Source organism: Oreochromis aureus, linkage group 16 (genome assembly GCF_013358895.1).
Source record: "Oreochromis aureus strain Israel breed Guangdong linkage group 16, ZZ_aureus, whole genome shotgun sequence".
Taxonomy (NCBI): Eukaryota; Metazoa; Chordata; class Actinopteri; order Cichliformes; family Cichlidae; genus Oreochromis; species Oreochromis aureus.
Window position 1 is genome coordinate 15,272,356 of NC_052957.1, and position 18,825 is coordinate 15,291,180.

General features: G+C 40.4%; 1 protein-coding gene across 4 annotated transcripts; it reads right to left on the reverse strand.

Annotated features, from left to right (window-relative positions):
- Nucleotides 1–1,744: 1,744 nt before the first annotated feature.
- On the reverse strand, nt 1,745–17,720 carry LOC116322993 (WD repeat, SAM and U-box domain-containing protein 1-like). 4 transcript variants are annotated; one of them, XM_039599757.1, is made up of 12 exons: nt 16,978–17,720; nt 15,702–15,889; nt 15,056–15,142; nt 13,545–13,638; nt 13,016–13,049; nt 12,807–12,847; nt 12,609–12,692; nt 12,303–12,409; nt 11,719–11,745; nt 7,436–7,612; nt 2,299–2,433; nt 1,745–2,164 (listed from the first exon to the last, which is right to left on the reverse strand). In XM_039599757.1, exons 1-12 carry the CDS (start codon nt 17,373–17,375, stop codon nt 1,971–1,973), a joined length of 1,566 nt encoding a protein of 521 aa, XP_039455691.1. In that variant the 5' UTR covers nt 17,376–17,720; the 3' UTR covers nt 1,745–1,970. The 4 variants fall into 4 exon arrangements, with proteins under 4 accessions (XP_039455691.1, XP_039455690.1, XP_039455693.1 ...); XM_039599756.1 differs by having other exon boundaries at nt 11,719–11,748; nt 16,978–17,716; XM_039599759.1 differs by lacking the exon at nt 12,609–12,692 and having other exon boundaries at nt 16,978–17,717.
- Between the last annotated feature and the right edge of the window lie 1,105 nt (nt 17,721–18,825).

An 18,825-nucleotide genomic window follows, 5' to 3' on the forward strand; every position in this document is an offset into this window, starting at 1 on the left:
AAAAAAGATTCTTCAGGACGGTAAGTTTCTTCTTCTTCTTCATGCATTCTTTTATTGCAGCATGTAAGATTTTAGCAGTGCTCTAATTGAAAGCTACTGTACACAAATGGTAATTGCACATAGGATAGGACTGGTGTATGTAATGTTAGAATAAAAAATAATTTTTAAAAGACAGGATGGGAACCTAACTAGAAAAAATTGCCAGTTTCCCAGTGATGGTCTTAAATTTTGCCGATTGCAAGCAACTGGCAACCAGCCCAGTCGCCCAGAGATTGAGACTGTTGCATGCTTAACTTGACCAAGGCGATCGCACAGGTTTCCTGGTGGGAGACCAATTGTCTCCAAACAATTATGGTCTGACTCAGACTGATTGCAATCGCTCTCAGACAGACTGGCAAAGGTTTGCAAATAACTGAAGTCTAATTTATAAACGCTGACAGATTGCCAACACTCAGTTGCTTGCAATCTGGTTATTTTCCTATGTAATAGCAAGGTTGCTCAGTGAGTGTCATTTTGCAGTAAATCACCATCCTGAAACAGCTAAGTCAATATTTGTGCAGGAATTCCTGTTTTAGCTCAATTAGCTTCTCGCTGGACTGAATTTAAGCCGTTCATGTGAGGTTTTGTCCATGTAGAGGGCAAAAGATTTATAATTTGTTGCTGATTTATCACACTTGTGATCACTATATGATCACAAACACATCACATACAAATGCCAACTTGGCCCTACTACGATGCAAACTGATAACAGGCTGCTACTAACTTTAGATGGCCGTTTTATCACCTTCTTGAAATCACTTTGAGGACGTCAACTGACTGCAAGTGGGCGTAGACCTGGCTCCTGAATCCAAACAATTATTTCAAACTGAAAGGTTTTTAAGTTTGTTGCACACAATTGCAATAAATTTTGGTCATGCCACGGCCTTCAGTGGCTGTTTTTCCTTATGGTGATCTAAGCTTGTAAAAGTACAGACATTCTGTACAGATAGTAGTGTTAAAAATAATGAAATAATATTTGATTTAAAAGCCTGAGTACTTACATGTAAGCTTTAAATTTCCAGTTTATCAGATACCACTGAGCAATCTTTACCTTTAAAAAGAAGATGTAGGGAGTAAATCTGAAAAGACGCCAGAAGAAGAACTAGTCAAGTAAAATACAGATACCTGAAAATTGGGCATTGCAACTATTGCATGTTTAAGATACACCATCTTCACCACTGAAACCAAGAAGCTAAGTCTATGGTTGGTTAGTGTGGGGTGAGCTACTGGTTTACCCTCGTGGGAGGGTAAACCAACCTTTGGGTTCATTATGACCCAAAGATGATTTTTAAACAATATCGTTCAGTTTTACATGGCATCTTCCAGGATTACTGAGCTAGAATAAACCACTGCAGGCTGTTAGTAACAGACCATGTTGGGCTGTAGCTACAAACAGAGTAAAGCTACAGTAGGTTTTAAAATGTCACACTACAGTACTTAGTAATTAATAACTGGAGTAAGATTATATAAAGGTTGCTGAATATTAGCCAAATAATGACCGATTTTTGATAGTGCTAACTGCTAAGTCACAGTCAAAAACACATGATGCCAGTTGCACAGATAAATGCTGTAAATCTAAAGTTCTAGCATCAGCCTCCATTAGTGATATGCTACTAGTCATGCCAGTCCAAATAAGGCTGTGAAAGCAAACCCATTTTATTCAATTCTAAATGGGGATACAAAAAATAGTGGATTTTGAGTTGTACTTCACTTTATTTTTTAAAGGCACATTAAAATTGCACAGTTACAGTGTTGCTTTAGAGAGTCTCTCTTTAAATACGAGTATATTTGACAGTTATGTAAAATACAGCTAAAAAAAATAGTTATTTACTGTATAAATATCAGTCAACTTCTCTGAGATCTCAGATTCTGATCATTTCGCCGGATGTGACTCTTGAATGGCACCCTGAACAAATTCATAATTACTTCAATCAGCTTTTGTTATCAGATGTTGAGCTACTCTGAGCTGCTGTCTCCTGGTTCGACTTCCACCGCGTTATAGCTATCTTCAGAGACCTGTTGGGGGTGAGGAGTGTTGTCTGCAGAGGTAGGTTTGTCATGGGGCTGGTTTTATTCTTGCCTCTGATCCAGCTCTCAATAGATTCCCGCTCATAGGAATAGCCGTCTATGAAGCACACATACAGTGACATCCCAAATACACTGAGATAATACAAGTAAAAATCTTTATAGTGAAGCTGTCCCCATCTTTGGCTCAGTTTAAGACACTAGGGACCAAGTGCTTTTAATTTGTAAACTAACCTGCAGCAATGACCGGATCCTTCATCAGCTCTCTGGTGATTGGGCACAGGAATTCATCTGGGGCTTCTGAACCATTCTGCTCTGCCTTCAGGGCCTCGATTTTCCTCAGGAGACGACCACGAAGGCCCACCGACTCTGAGAAACCAACACGCCGTTCAGTGTCCTTTTTAGCCATGATGGTGAATTATATAGAGTACAGTGCACCTTTTGTTAATTTTCAAATGTAGTGAAAAGGCTGGTCTCAACATTTCATTTAGCATCATTTAAACCTCGTTATCATTACCTTACAAAGACCAACCAAAGACTGTTGTACGTTAATGGTATTCAATAGCGATTTCAATGAATTTGGGTTGACGTGGCGAGGCAGCAGGCACTGAACACACTGACTTTGTTCTCTCTCAGAACAAAAGGGAGGATAAATCTGAACCTGCAGATGATCACTCTGAACTGAGACACAAAGAGCCAGACACCTCGCTGTGTCATGATGGCTGCTTAGCTAACGTCTCTCATTATCCTGCTCGGAAATAAAACTCCAACAGGTCCAAAAAGAGGGAAAATCACTCTGCACACAGCTGCATGTCTCTGCTCACTGACAGCACCCAGTGAATTTATCATCAGCTGCAAATTTCACCACCAGCTAAAATGGAGGGATGACCTATACAGCCGCACATGATTAGTGGTGTGTCGGCGTATAATGGCAGTGCCATGGAGGTGTAGGTCTCATTCAGACAGAGAGAGCAGCTGCAGTGACATTTTCTTTCACAAGTCCTGAAGATTTCGTTCACATATGGTGACAGCCAAAACAAAAAGAGAGGAAAAGCTCATTTATTCCTTCCTATCGCTATAGGTGACTGCTAAATCATAGGATGCATCCAAAAAAATTTAAGCTGACGTCACAAAAAATTGATTTTCAGGAAATTTTATCCTTCACAGCAAGAAGGTCCTGAGTTCAATTCCACTGGGGTCTTTCTGTGTGGAGTCTGCATGTTCTCTCCGGGTACTCCGGCTTCGTCCCACAGTCCAAAGGCATGCAGTTAGTGGGGATAGGTTAACTGGAAACTCCAAATTGCCCATAGGTGTGAATGTGAGTGCGAATGGTTGTTTGTGTCTATGTGTTAGCCCTGTGACAGACTGGCGACATGTCCAGGGTGTACCCTGGCTCTCGCCCCAAGACAGCTGGGCTAGGCTCCAGCGACCCTGAAAAGGACAGGTGGCAGAGAATGGATGGATAATTCCTTTTTATATTAATGCTAAATGTGAGTTTTTAGGGACATTACAGTTTTAAGTGACTGGTAGCTGCAGACTACCACACTCTCTGCTAATCTGGGCCATTGCACCAGACCTCTCGGTCATGTTTGTGTTTCTTTAATCCAGTTGTTTTACAAAGAATATTGCCAACTGTGTGGCAGAGACAGTCCAAGAAGTGTAGTATTTTATTTGTATGTTATGTAGCACAAATTATAAGTAATATTCATCTGTGATTTAAGTCTAGAGATGAACGTTACTAAAACATAAAAATGTAACTCCAAAACCCATTGCTGCATTGGTTTTGTCCATCTTTGATATACAGTCTATAATAAAACTCACTTCCAAACAAGTTGGTGCACTGTGTGAAAGGGATAAAACAGATTTTAGTGATATGCGAATCATCTACACCTTATATGAAAATGAACCAGTATGAAGACAACATACCAGACATATTGTTTCAGCAAATTTGGGGAATATTTTTTGTTGCCATAAATTCTGCATACTGGAATAAGGTTCTGTTTGGAAAGTAAGATTTTTTATTTATATACTGGCCTGAACTAAATATATATACTATTTTTTATAACCTATGCAGAGTGTTCTCTTACTTAAGAAAAAAATCCAATGACTTGACCTTAGTGTCTTCACAGGGAGATACAGGCCTGGATGAGTGAATAAGAAATGTTTTCATGAGCTGTACTGAGGTTTATCATTGATTGATGTGCCAAGGTCATGTAATACTGACTTTGGATGGCAAAAATGCAAAGTTGCAAGGATTTTTGCAACCTTTATGCAACTGTGGCTTAAAGTTGTTTCTAATGATTGCACTTCTGGATAGTTTGTGTGTAGTTTGGTTTGCAAATAGCAGCGTGTGCAATAGTTGAAATTGAATTCATACTGATATACAGTATGCGCTCTAAATTTTTCTATCATACATCATGATGTACTGGTGAATATTTGATCCATTTATAGGATGCAATCAGCCTCCAACAAACTGGAGAGGTCTTCACAATCAGCTAATGCTCACAGGGGACCAGTCACTTCACTTACTGGGGAAATTAAATGTTGTGAGTATGTCTTAATTTTGCACTCATTCACTGAGCAGGAAGCAGAGATGGAGGGAGGAAAGAATTCCCGGCCACATTATACAGACTGACTCGCCTTTACCATTAAGTCTGTGCCTGCATTTAAGTTGAAACGCAGATGAAGCAGGGAAGACGTGCTGTCGGAACAACACGTAGTTCAGATCCTATTGGAAAAATTGCAGCGTCCAATCAAACGCCTTCTCACAACGAAACCCCCCGAACCAATCTGAGTCATCCAATAAACGCCTCTTAGATGGAAAAACTACACTTAACAGGGTAATGCTTCATTTAAGATTTCCATAAGTTCCCACACATCTTTTTCATGGAGACATAAGCCATTAGAACTATAGCGTCCACTTTACATTTAGATAGATAATTTGATGCAGGGCTACAATAAAAGTGCAGAATGAGGCTGTCTCCACAGAGATATGCCGAATTATATTGGAGGAACTTTTTTCCCCTCCCCTTACTCAAAGATTCATGAATATTTCATCAAGTAAAGTGCGCTGGAATCCAATTTGCTCTGTGTGTGTCTGCAGCATGTGTGAGCGACTGTTTGTCTATGCATGTGCACACATTTACACAAGCAGCATGGATGGAAAATGATAGTTGTTGGTTGTGCAGCACAAAAAGGCCTGGAAATGTGGCAATCTGCCGTTTCCTCTGTCCTCATTCTGTGGTAATGATGAGAGCTGTCCTCCATACCAAACACATGGAAAAGACATAAGGCATGCTTTGCATTACTGAACAGCAAGCAGGGGGAAAGTTGGCTTTAATGCTTCTGCTACTGTCCAATTAAAGCAAGCCCAACAACAGGCAAGAGGGTGCTTTTACTGTGATTAAGGGAGAGATTGTGATTCAGCTGATTACAATTGGCACAAAGTACTCGCAATTAGGCAAGAGGCAGGATTTCTGGGCATTATGGCTCCAATGCAGCATGCAAACTGCAAATTTCCTTTAAAACTGTGTGTTTACAAAAAGGACTCAAGATAGGACTTTACTAAGCTGACATACACCCCCTCCTGTAGCTTAGGAGGGAAAAGGGGAAACATGTAGCCTGACTCTGTCTGGCTACCTATTCTAAAATATTGCATTAACCTTACAGTGTGTGAAAAAGTATTTGCCCCCTTCCTGATTTCTTATATTGTGCACATTTGTCACACTTACATGTTAAAGATCATCAATCCAATTTCAATATTAGACAATAATAACTTGAGTGAATACAAAATACTGTTGTTAAATGATGACATCCAAACCTACCTGGTTCAAAATGAAAAAGCAATCACCCCCTAAACCTAATAAATGGTTGTGCCACACTTGGCAGCAAGAACTACAATCAAGTGTTTGAGATAACTGGCAGTCTTTCACGTCGCTGTGGAGGAATCTTGGTCCACTTTTCCTTGCAGAACTGTTTTAATTCAACCACACATGGAGAGTTTTTGAGCATGAACGGCTCATTTCAGTTCAAGTCTAGACTTTAATTGGGCCAAAACCTTAATTTGGGGTTTTGGTTTGTTTTGGGGGTTTTTTCAGTTTGGATCATTGACCTGCGGCATAATGCTTGACCTTCATAGCATGGATATTCTCCTTAAGGGTTTTCTGGTAGAATGCGGAACTCAAGGTTTCATCAATTACAGCAAGTTGTCCAGGCCCCAAAGCAGCAAAGCAGCCCTACACCATTGACTACCACCATCATGGTATGATATTCTTTTTACTAAATTCTGTGTTAGTATTACACGACGTGTAACTGGACTCAGACTTTCACCTTGAAACTCTCCCAAGGATCCTATTTTTCTTTTGAGTTGTCGATACATTGCTGGAGTGATTTTGGAAGGCTGGCCATTCCTGAGAAGGTTCACTGCTGTTCCAAGTTTTCTCCATGTGTGGCTCTCACTGTGGTTCGCTGATAACACAAAGCCTTAGAAATGGTGCTGTAACCATTTCCAGACTGATAGATGTCAATGACTGTGTTTCTCATCTGTTCTAAAGTTTCTTTTGGTTGTGGCATGATGTGTTGTTTTTTAAAATCCTTTAGCTAGCAAGCAGAATTATTTTGGTGATTTCTTGATTCAACAGATCTGACAGTAATGAGATCGGTGGCTAGTGAACTGGGGCAGGGTGACAACTACTTTATCGCACAGGGCCAGATAACTATTTTTCTCTTAATAAATTAAAATCATTCACAAACTGCATTTTGTATTTACTTGTTTGGGTTATCTTCGACTGATATTCAAATTTGTTTGATGATCTGAAACATTTAAGTTTGACAAATATGCCAAAAAAAGAAATAAGAAAGGCACTATAAATTTCATTTTTGAATTTGTATGAATGTTTAATTGCTTCAGTGGAGATAATAATGCTGACATTTGCACATTATTTACAGCTGTGCTGTGATGTTGCTGCCTACATGTGTTGTGATTTCTTTTTTTCTGGCAACAGTTTGTATGGAGCCTTTCTGCTCTGTGACCTTGGACGACCCTGAGGGGACTAATCTTGTTGTCAGCAGGATTATCATTGTTCCCGAGGTAAAGGTCATCCAGCAGGGTACTGTCATCCCAGCGTGATTTGTGATTGTATAAGCAGACAGACATGCTGCTGCTTCACGCCCTTAAATCACATCACTATTTGGGAGGAGTTTTTGGAGGGGAAAAAATAAATCAGAGCATCAATAAAAGCAGCTTACATCATGCTTTCTAATTCAGTCTTGTTATGTGTTAGGATCAGGGAGTAAATCCTCACAAAAACACCGAATCCCAATGTGTGTGAGTGAAGTGTACACTAGTGGTTGCTTTAAATTCCATCCTCACCAATTCCAAGCTCAGCTGCTGTTTCCTTGTTCAGCTGGCTAAGCTCTGGTCCATCAATGTTGTTGGCTTTAAAGATACCGACGAGCTCCACTAGTCCCTCGTCACGCAGCCAAGTCTGCACATCGTCCTCTGACCAATCAGTGAGCAGCAACCCGGAGTGACCTGGCAACTTCCTTCCTGCAAAACACACAACAGGGAGCCAGGAAGTGCTCTGTGATTATTCCCCTGACTCCTGAAACAAAACATATCCGTTGTCAAACAAACAGATTCCATTCGCACTCCACAGTAAAAGAACGTGTCCCCTCTGCGGTGATATGGGAGTGATAATTACTTTGATGCACACTCAAACATGCTGAGGACATTTACATTAATCTCATGCTAACCTTACACTGAGTCGTCATGCTGTAGTTCAGTGGGGACTTGCTTTTTCCCCACAGTGTTGCTGAACAGTAGCCCCACATTATGAGTATTCCAAGCACACACACCTGACCTCACACACAAGTATGTGATCTCCCAAAGGAAAGAAAATGAAACCCAGGGGTTTGTTATTTCAGGCTCCGCCAGCATGTAGCTCGTCAACCTTCGCGACACTATGTGGCCATCATTCATCATACAACGTGGTGACAAACTGGCCTGTTGTGCGTTGGCCCCATTAATGAAACCTCACAGCAGCTTCATAGTTCACATTGGCAGTCATTAGCCAGGATAAGCCTGAAGACTTGAGATGTGTAGCTCATTACTACCTTAACCATGTGTTAGGTTTTCCCCCCACCTCTTGCTGTCTCTGCTACCCTAAAAAACTCTTCTTCCACATAAAATTCTGCTCTCTAATACCCACCTGAAAACATGTCTGTTGCTGGATTGCATTTGAATCCAATCAGGGTTATGTTTAACCAATCTAATCAAAATCTAGACATTTAAAAAAAAAAATAAGAACAGCTATTTCAAAATGAGCAGACCTGCTCTGGTAACTAACTACACCAAACGGAAGATTAATTAAAATGACAAAATGATAAATAAATAAAAATATTAAATTATTTCAGCTCTGTTTTCTATCTGACTGTGGAAAAAAAGAGGGCTTTCTCCTGGAAACTGAACGTTAAAATCTGAGGTGATGCAAAACCTTCCATAGACCCTTTTCAAAGCTGAATTCTTGACTCGTCACAGTAGTGAAAGCACAGGTGGAATTAATGATAGCTGAGCTCCATTAAATTCCGAGTAACCCATGACGGTCAACCAGCGTGCACAAAAGCAGGAGCTCCTCTCTGCAGCCCTGGCTGGCAGCACCTCCAGTCTCCAAGTCTAAGGAGCTGGTAACACTGTGTCAAAGCACAGCAGTTGACTGAAACAGCTCAGAATGCTGTGTTTGATTACTCAGACAGATTCACATTTCTTCTTCTTGTCAACAAATCCCAACAATAAATCAGTCCTACGTTAGCCTGCAAAACCATATCCCGAAGGCACGTTTTTCTAAAACAGAGCCTCATTGTTACTGGAAAAAAAAAAAAACTATCTACACTTGGTGACAATTTTCTTTGCTTCCAAAAACCGACTGGTTTATTTTCAGGTCAGTTCTCTAAAGACCTTCCTGTTCATTCATTCATAATGCTCATTAACCAAGAGATGAGGCAAACACAGACTAATTACTCTAGAAGCAAGTTTTAATTTTTGACCACTACTATAGTTTTAGAAAGTATGCAACACCATACACTTCACTCCAGGCCACTATAGTCAAAACAACAGTTCTGTAGTGTTAGCATTATGGCTCTGTTTTGTATCTGACTGTGGAAAAAAACACTTGGAAAAAGACGCTGAGCACAGCTGCAGTGAGAGCAACACAACAGAGCAGACATCAGTGATAACAATGAAAAGGTCAGAAAGAAAAGAAAAGGTGAAGGTGGGTTGCAAAGCAGCTTGCAGATGCACGGAAACAGTGGTTATGTTAAACCACCTTAATAAGCATACCATATATGAATACATACAAAAGGTATCAGTTGAACTATCAGGTGATTTGGGCTAATAATGTAATCAGGGATCGCATGTTCATTTTATAATCAACTGCTACATAATCCACTAAAATCACATGTCCAGATATTCACGCTTCACTAATTTTATTGTTTAATTTGATCTTTCATTTATTTATAATGTTGTCTAAACCTCAGCCTGCAGTGGCTCTGTGTCTACATGATCATTATATTACATATAATGATCTTTCAAAATCACTGTTCAATGTTTTTTGTTTTCTGAACTACAGTATATCAGAGCTATTAGTGTTAGGTATGTGATGTCCATGCTTCGTTTTTTATCGTTTGGTTTGTGTTTTTATTTTCTTCGTCTTTATCTAAGCTCGTCTTACTGCCTTTTAGGTCTTTTATAAAAACACTGCTTTGTTAAAAAAATGCTAACACCATGACGATAACCTTAAATTATGTGCTCAGTATTAAATGCAATAGACATACTAACATGGTCACAGTGATAGCACTGTTTACCATCCGAGTTAAGAAGAGTTAGCATGCTAACATTGGCTAATACAAACCAAAATATCTCAATCTTCAAGGCTCAGACATCTGCACCAAATTTCAGCACAGGGATATTTCAGTCTAGCATGGCTAAATACTACAGAGGCTATTTGTTCTCATGAATTAGTTAGTCTCTTGTGAAAATTAAACAATATTTTTATTTCTATAACTCAGTGGGATGAAATGAGCTGCAAACACTAGGAAAAACACTGAATAATGTCACGCTTATTCTTTCACACAAGACAGCCATTACTGAATGCTTTTGGATTCCAGTTACATGCATCTGTTTTGGGGCACAAAACATAAAATACAGTACTGTGTAAAAGTCTTGAGACACTTATTTCTTTGTACCATATTTTGTTTAGAAAAAGCCAGACTTTGTTTAATTTTTAAAAATTATCTTCAGAAATAGTTCTCTGGGCTTTCTGAAGGTCTTTCAAAGATTTTCTTTGAGATTTTTTTTTTGGTTATTTTTAGTCAAGTCCTTGTACCTGACCATTTTCAAGAGGAATGCTCTCGTTTTTGTTTGGTGTTTTTTATCAATCATTCAAGCGTTTTAGAAAAAGCACCTAATTCAAGCGACGGATCAATGTTGTATCTACACTTAACAGACAGCATAGCAAAGGACACATTTTAAAATGCATTTTTAATCTTTCCCATTTCTTTGGTTGAATATATAAAAACTGTCAAAGATAACACCATTTGATAGGCATACCGTAGCATTTTTACACCAACAAGGTGATTCCCAAAACGCTATTAGCCAAAAATTCGGCAAATCTCAGCTTGGTGCAAAGTTTGTCCTTAAACAGTGGAGGACAAAGGAAGCGGCATGGCTTAAAAAATTGCTGTTCTACAGCAAATGAACAGTATCTGAAAGTCAGGTCCTTAAGAGACAGGAAAACGACCTGACATAGTACCTGACAGATCTAACTTGCCCTGTAGTTGATCCGTCTCCTGTTTACTCATCAAAAATGGTCTCAGCTGGCTGTCATGAATTCACTCTTAAGGAAGGGGAAAAGGGGCGACATTACACAAGAAATGGACTAAAAATCAGTGGCAACAGGTCTTATGGACTGATGAACCCAAAAATGAAATTTTTGGTTCAAACCATTGTCAATTTGTACAGAGGAGGTCGGGAGAGAGATACATCAATGAGTGTTTAGAGCCACCAAAACAACAGTGGAGGCTCTTTCTTGGTTCTGGGCTGCATTTCAGCCTGTGTAGTTAGAGATCTTGTGAAAATCGATGGAATTATGAACAAAAAGAAAAGAACCATCAGATTTTGATTCACCATGCAATACTATCTGGGAAGTGTGATTGAAAACAGATTCATTTTTGGCATGACAATGATCCCAAACACACCGCCAATGCAGTAAAAGCATATCTAGATATAAAAAACACACACAATGGGACACCATCAGTCAGAACAAAAGGCAGCCAGCATCAAGAGAAGAACTTTGAAAGTCCTTTGCATATGTTTAATAATTCGACGTTTGGGTTTACTAGCAAAATATAGAAAAACGAGGGTCGGCTCAAGACTTTTGTACAGCGCTGCACAATAAACAACAAACATCACAAGTTCAAAACAAAACAAAACAGTAGATCCACAAATTGAATTATCCAAGCAGCTGTACTAGATGCTGAGACCTGGACCATCCATAAAGCATGTGAAGCATTAAAATAAATCAGCACTGGTTTAAGCTCAAAGAGTAGCTGAATAACTGAAGATTTCTAAGGGCAAAACAGTGTGATGCATTTATTTACCTTGGCACCGTGTCTCCTTTGATTCAGCTGCTGCCGAAAAACATAAAAGGGAATAGGTTCAATGTGTGAAACGAGAGAAAGAAACAAGATTAAAGGGGAGATAGAGAGAGGCATAAAAAAAAGGCAGATCTTCATGGAGATGGAATTTACTTTGTCAACATCAGCCTGACTAATGGCAGATAGGGAAGCTGCAATGATGAAGCTTCAAGGCTTCCAGATGTCTAACGATTGCACCTTTTCATTTAGTATTCCAAATATTTTCTTTCATGTTGTGGTATAACTTTTTTTTGGTTTTAAGCAGTGTTTGCCTCCATAGGAACAGCCTTCCAAGGCTCAGTGGTACTTTGCCCTGCTGCACTAATAAACATCAACCACAATTCCTCCTCTAGACACTGCAGCCAGACAGGAGTACACATGTAATAGGAGCTTCTCTGGCTGGACAACTCCCAAAACACTCTTTTGGGAATCTTTGGCGCTGCAAATGGCTTCTGGGCTTTGTACCACTGCTAACAGTCTGTTTTAAAAAGAGGAGTGATTGTGCATTTGCTGGTGCCAACTTAAACAATTCTCTGCTGAGTATTTACCAGTGCTGTCATCCCCATCTCCAATTCTCCACACGTTTACCGATCTGTCCATAGAGCCGGTTGCAATCCAGGGAAAGGTGGGAGATAGCGCAACGGCGGTTACATACCTGCAGGAAGGAGCAAGAGGAACGGGAATGTGAAAGGTGTGCGTGTGTAATTGACTGAAACTGGCACAGGAAGAGAGCGGCCTTAAAAATCTGGTTCCCTCGACACTTACGAAAGGGAAAAAAAAAAAAAAAACTAGCCTTAGATCGTGCAGCATCTTAAATCCTTTCAAGGACATCAAAGCGGTGTGCTGCTTCTTACCTGTGGTGCCACATCAATGACGGTGCAAAAGCAGTGCCGGGGAATATACTTTTGCACCACTGCACCCGGTGCTTCTGGGAAAAGCTAATCAAGCAAAAATCACACTTTTTGATCTGAAACACCAGGACTCCTATTCTGCTGTTTGTCTAATAGCTGCAGAGATTGCATTGCGGTGGGAGGTCAGGCCGGGTCATTTACCTGTCGTGTTGTTTCAAAGTTTGGAGCACGGTTCCCAGGCTCTGTACACAAAGTCCAAACACACGAAACGGGAATGTTTGACATCTGTGTTTATGGAGGCTGTGATTTATTGTTTAGAAGTCCTCGACCACAGTTAACTATAGCAGCAAACAACAACAAACCTCCCCCCCAAGCCCATATTTTGTGTGGTGTGTTTGCGCTTTACTTACCGCATCATATACTGCGACACTTTTATCCACAGAGCTGTTGAATATTTAGAGTAAACAAAGTCAACTTCATTTGCGGCGTGCATATGCGTGCATTCACATTATAGAATAATGAGCAGAAAAAAGGGATTCTTTTCTAAAATAAACACACACACACACGAAAACCCACCACGCTGAGCACAGATTAACCTTCAGCGTGTTTGAATTTCAGCCAGGAACAACAGAAGGACCGAGCAGAAGCTATATGATAACAAAATGCACTCCTCCTGTGGTCGACTGAGAGAACAGCACGATCAGTGCTCACCATGGCACGGCCGTTTAAAGCGCAGAAAAAAAATGCAGACAGATAAAAATGAATTTGAATATGAATTGTATCAAATTATGAAGCAACTTCACAGGAACTAATAACACAAATAGAATATTAAACGTGACCTGAAAGGTATAAATATCAATAATTAGTTGCTGAAGCAGGGGGAATTATGGGATGAAAACACTAGAAGAAGTGATTTTAAGAGTGTGATTAGTGTCTTACCCTGAGACAACCCATTCTCCATCAGAGGAGAAGGCACAAGACAGAACTGGGGCCGTCTGGCTGGTGAGGGTCTGAAGCAGCTTCATGGTACAGGCTGGGGTTCAACACACACAAGCAAGATGAGAGCAAAGTTAAATTGTGTCTGTATTCGATCTCAGCAGTTGACTAAAGTCCAGAAAAAGAAGTAGGGTAGATGACTTTTTCCCCCTTGTAGCTGTGCCCCCTGCTGACAACTCCTTGGAAACAAATGATTTTTATTTTTGCCAGTAAACTCACATCCACTGTGCATTAATTCTTCATGCCAAAACCAACTGATCTGCAGCAGCATTTATATAATCATCCTGCGAATACACATGTATTAAATAAAACCTTCCCCCCTTTTTCTCTTCAGCAATAAAACATAAACACACCATTTTCTCTGGGAGGTTAATGTGTTATTTCCAGGGATATTCCTGATTGATGTGAAACACCACAGTGGAGCAGAAAACCGTAACGCCTGATTAAACCTGACAATTTAACTATACAAGTGAGACCAAAATAAACTAAACAAATGTGACGTGTGGATTGGAGATGTCAGCAAGTGTTGATAGGTGACTTGAAGGGAACGCTTCAGATCCGACAGCATTAAAGGCTTGACCCACGGAGCTAATACGCAAAGCTGAGAGATTTTTCCGTGAACATATGGGGCTTGTACACACTCACACACACAAAAAAAGCAGGGACTAGAAAAAAATGTTCCATTTCGACAGCAATCTCAGCTTTGAAATGCGCCCCCTGCTTCCCTAAATCACCTACACTTGAGTCTCTTTTTCATAAAATAGTGGAAGAGAGGTTCAAGCGCACAGTCCTCATGCCAAGACAAGATAAGTGCACATTTCAAAAAAGGCCAAGCTCAACCGCCTTCACATCTGAGGACAAAAAAAAAAAAAAAATCTAAAGCATAATGAAATGAGGACAGACAATGTCTGGTGTCCCTCGGAGATAAAGGGGGAAAAAAAAAAATCTCCACGGACTTGGGTCACCACGTGGGACACATCAAATCCTCCCAAGAAATGGCTGTTACCATAGCAACACATCTTGGAACCTAACAACATGGTGTGTTCACATACATAACGAAAAATACAGTCTGTAGCCGGGGTACGTATGTGTGAACATACACAAATGTTCCTCTTCTGCTGCTGCTTGTACAAGATGTAAATGTCATCATGGATACATGCACCTGATTTCCTTCCAACTCTTTCTCTCTCTCACACACACACACACACACACACACACACACACACACACAGTCCTCTGCTGCTGCTGTATTTCAGCAGAATGTCTTAAAGTGATCCATTATTAATGAGTCAGTCTGCAGCTGATTTACTCCACACACTAATAAAATTCTTCTATTCTGCAGAGAGGTTTCAAGGTTGAAGCAGTCAGCACACTCTCCCTCCCCGTCTCTCCCGCTCGGCAATCGAGTGAGGGAGCACTCAGGTGGGGAAGCTGGGGCAGAGGGGTCGGCCTACCTGCTCCTTCACGCTGGGAAACAATCCATATTTTCAGCTGGCTGTCCTGTCCGCAGGAGGCCAGTCGAAACTCCACACAGCAGCCATCTGCAGAGCGAAAGAAGCCACATCCCCTTTTTGTTAAGATTCATGCTTGAATGGGTCTGAAAGCAGAGGGCGGCAAATATCATCTGACGGCCTGTTTTTGAAGTATAACCCATACATTACAGCACATACAGCAGTAACACTAACATAATGAGTGTCTTTATTGGAGCCAGGTACTTTGCTTCTAGGATTACATGTAAGTTGCTTTTAAACTGAAAATTGATGACGGATTCAGTTTTACTTGTGCAAGATGAACCTAATGCAAAAGGAACTAAGGAAGAGAGCAAAAGCAATGAAATTGCAAAAGAGTTTTGATGAGGGAAAAAGCCCCACGGAAAATGAGGTGAGTAACTGAGATGCTCAACTTTTATTTTGAATAGAAATCTGTAGTTCTAAAGATTATTTGACACAATTTACCAGCACCATTTAGATGAAAAATGTGAGAAGATAGCATAAAGAAATCCCATTTACCCTGACGTAAAACCAATAAATGCAGCTGATGTCTCATATTTTATTTCCAGATGAATTTCTACACCAGTAGTAACAAATGAAGAGAACTTACTAATTATGAACTGGGGTGCAAAGCAGCAACAGGTGACTCCCAGGTCGTGGGCGTCCTTCTCAGCGTGCAGAAGGCTGGTGTGAGCATCCCAGAGTTTGAGGTCTCCACGGGTGCAGCCGGTCACAAACATCTGGGCACACGGAGAGAAGCAGCAAGCCACGACGCTGGCCTCGCTTACGGTGGCACATCTGCAAGGGGGGGAAGGGGATGTTGGCACCAACTTGAGTGTGACCCGTTTTAGACTTCAAGGTTTATCAGGAAGTGTGTAAAATTCGAAGCAGGGAAATTTAATTTGTTTATGCTGTGGAGTCCCGCACTGAGTTTAATGATTTAAACCACCTGTGGGTTTTAATCAGAGACACACAGCAGGCCTCGGGGTGCTCAGAAAAGCTGTTCCAGAGCACAAAAGTGAAAAATCAGAGCATTAAAAGACAAAATAATCCTGATAAAATGCTTTTTTAATTGGCTTATTTAATCAGAATTATTGAGTTGGCTGCTTCCGTGTTTGTCTAGCTGGCTCCTCTGTGATTTCGTTCCATCTGTCTGTGATGACAGAGCTGTAACCTGAAGACGAACCTGCAATAACTTTAAGACAATTACTCCAGTCTGTTGAAGATTAACAAAGCAACTTTTGAAACTTTATTAGAGCTCAGTTACTTAAAGATCCCGTAGAAAGATGTTTTATGTATTAAGAGATCATTTCCTTTATGCCAAGATCATTTAGTCTATTTTCTATTCCCTTCTCACCGTTTTGATGTGTGTCTAATAGAAAATTCAAGTTACATTTTGTGAAACATGAAGTAAGAGAATCTGAAGAGACACTGATGTGTGCGATGACTCCATCTGCTGATAATGGCTGAGAGATGTTTCTAAAGGTGGAAAGAGTGATTCAGACTTTCCAAGTTCAATTATTAACCTCCAGTCTCAACTTGCACAACTGTTATGTCAAGACGGCAGACAGAAGGGTTGTCTCCATGTTCAGATAGCTGACATTTATCAGTAAACAAATATTTTATTGACTCTGTTGTTGCTTTTGAACAAAATACTGAAAATCATTTTCACATGTGAAGATTTTGTTTGTTTTTTGTTTGACTCACGTGGACAAAAACAATTTGGAACACATTAAAAAAATGACCTCAGATTGGATAAGAGTCTGACCGCTTAGCTCTTAATAAATTTTAACCAAGGCTCATTTTGAAATCCATATTTGGAGAAGAATACATTAATTAAACTAAAGCTGTCACTGTGACCCTGTGTGATGCTTATTATGCCGTACCTGCGTAGCGTTTTTGAGCGGAAGTCCCAGAGGGCCGCGGTGCCATCGCAGGCTCCTGCCAGCAGGAGAGAGGAGTCTGGCGCCAGTGCGCAAACTCGGAGAGGACTGCGGCCTGGGTGCTCGAGCGTCGCCTTCACCTCACCTGTTTCGGCGCTCCACACGATGACAGAGCCGTCTGTGGAGCAGCTGAGCAGGAAGCTGCCGCAGGAGCTGAAGCAACAGCAGTGGACCCCGTAGCCGTGACCCCTGAGAGGAGAAAAGGGAAGCTCCGAGAAGTTGGCCGTGGTATAAACACGGAGCGTTTTATCACCGGAGGAGGTCGCCAGGAGGGATGGAGAGAAGGCACAGCAGGTGACCTCATCTGTATGATGTCGGAGAGTGCAAATTAAAGACACCATTTTGTGACAGATGTGCTGTTGGCATGGAAGAGGTTCGCTCACAAGGTGGCGCAAATTACTCAGATATTCCTGCGCGAAACCAGCTGATTTCGCCTCTTCTCCCTGCTGTCCTACCCGCTTCGCCCAAAGAGAGCAAAGCCACAAAGCTGTCACCACAACCTGTTGCTCCTTATGGCTCAGCAACTGCTTCTCGACTTCCTCTTTCTACTCGGCTATAAATCTGTGTTATCTCTCGCTGTTATCGGTCATGTGATACGGAGTTACACAATGTTTACAGTCAAGTGTTTTCATTTTGTATAATTTAATTTACTATAACTTGAGATTTTATATACATGTATATAAATAAAATTTGCACATAATATCTATGCAGTGAGGTAAGTTGGTATTTACTTGAGTACCTCTAATAGTAAAATAAAATGAACATGTAAACACTAGTATTTGGATGCATCTACATCCATTCACATATAATTTAAGCACTTTTCCTCTGCCCTGTATATGACTGAAAGACTCCATACTTTTGACTCAAAACAATATATATATTTATACATATACACACATTTATGTATGTTTACATATCTCCTGTCCTCTGTTGCTACATAAAAGAGTGTAGAGATGTCTTCTTTGTCCTCGACTAGAAATAGCACATGCATTGTGGTGCTCAAAGTGCACAGAAAAAAGAAAACAATCCTGCAGTTTCCTTCCAGAAATGACCACATCACTTAAATAAATCTGCAGACCTTGGGAGGATTTTCTTCCTACCAAGTGACACTTGCCAAACAGTATGACTCTAAAGATATAGTCCTCATGCTGGTGACAGCCAGGTAATATAGATACAGGAATATAGATAGCCTTCTCAGTGTTCAATTTATTTCCTTGTGTTCTATTGAAGCCTCGTCTTTTTTCTTTTCTGTTGATCAATGGAGAGGAAGTAAAGCTGAACATATTGAGTTTCTTCTCTTTTTTTGTGAAAAAGGAGTAGGTCTCAATATGTGTTAAACTTCCACCCACTCCTTTATGGGTACAGTCTGTACATAATATGTACCATTTAAGATGATTTCATGTTGTTTCTTACACACTGTACATTAAGTGTAAGCATTTTCATGAAAGACACTTAGATTTTCCTTTGTTTTTTTGAAACTTTTTTGACATGAAAGCATCCAGCTATGCATACTATACACAGAACAAACCAGCTGCAGATGAAACTACCTACAGGTTTAACAGATTTTGGGGGTTTCTTTTGTGTTTTTAAGCGAGTAATAAGGTCATGACTTCAGACTGCATCATATAAAATGACATCACTGCACTGTAAACATTGTCCACCTCCTCATCACATGACTGATAACAACAGTGAGCGGTACAGAGATTTATAACTATGTTGAATGGGGTCACTTATGTAACAGGTTTTGCTTGTTTAATAACAATGGGGAAATATATAGTCATTTTAACACCA

Bases quoted from the DNA above. Each gene is read 5' to 3' on its own strand.
- LOC116322993 (XM_039599756.1), bottom strand. From the start codon at position 17,375: ATGGTGTCTTTAATTTGCACTCTCCGACATCATACAGATGAGGTCACC. The intron at 12,693-12,806 runs GTAAATGACCCG...TTGCTTGATTAG, and splicing joins ACTTTGAAACAACACGACAG to CTTTTCCCAGAAGCACCGGG. The intron at 2,165-2,298 runs GTTAGTTTACAA...TGTGCTTCATAG, and splicing joins GGATCCGGTCATTGCTGCAG to ACGGCTATTCCTATGAGCGG.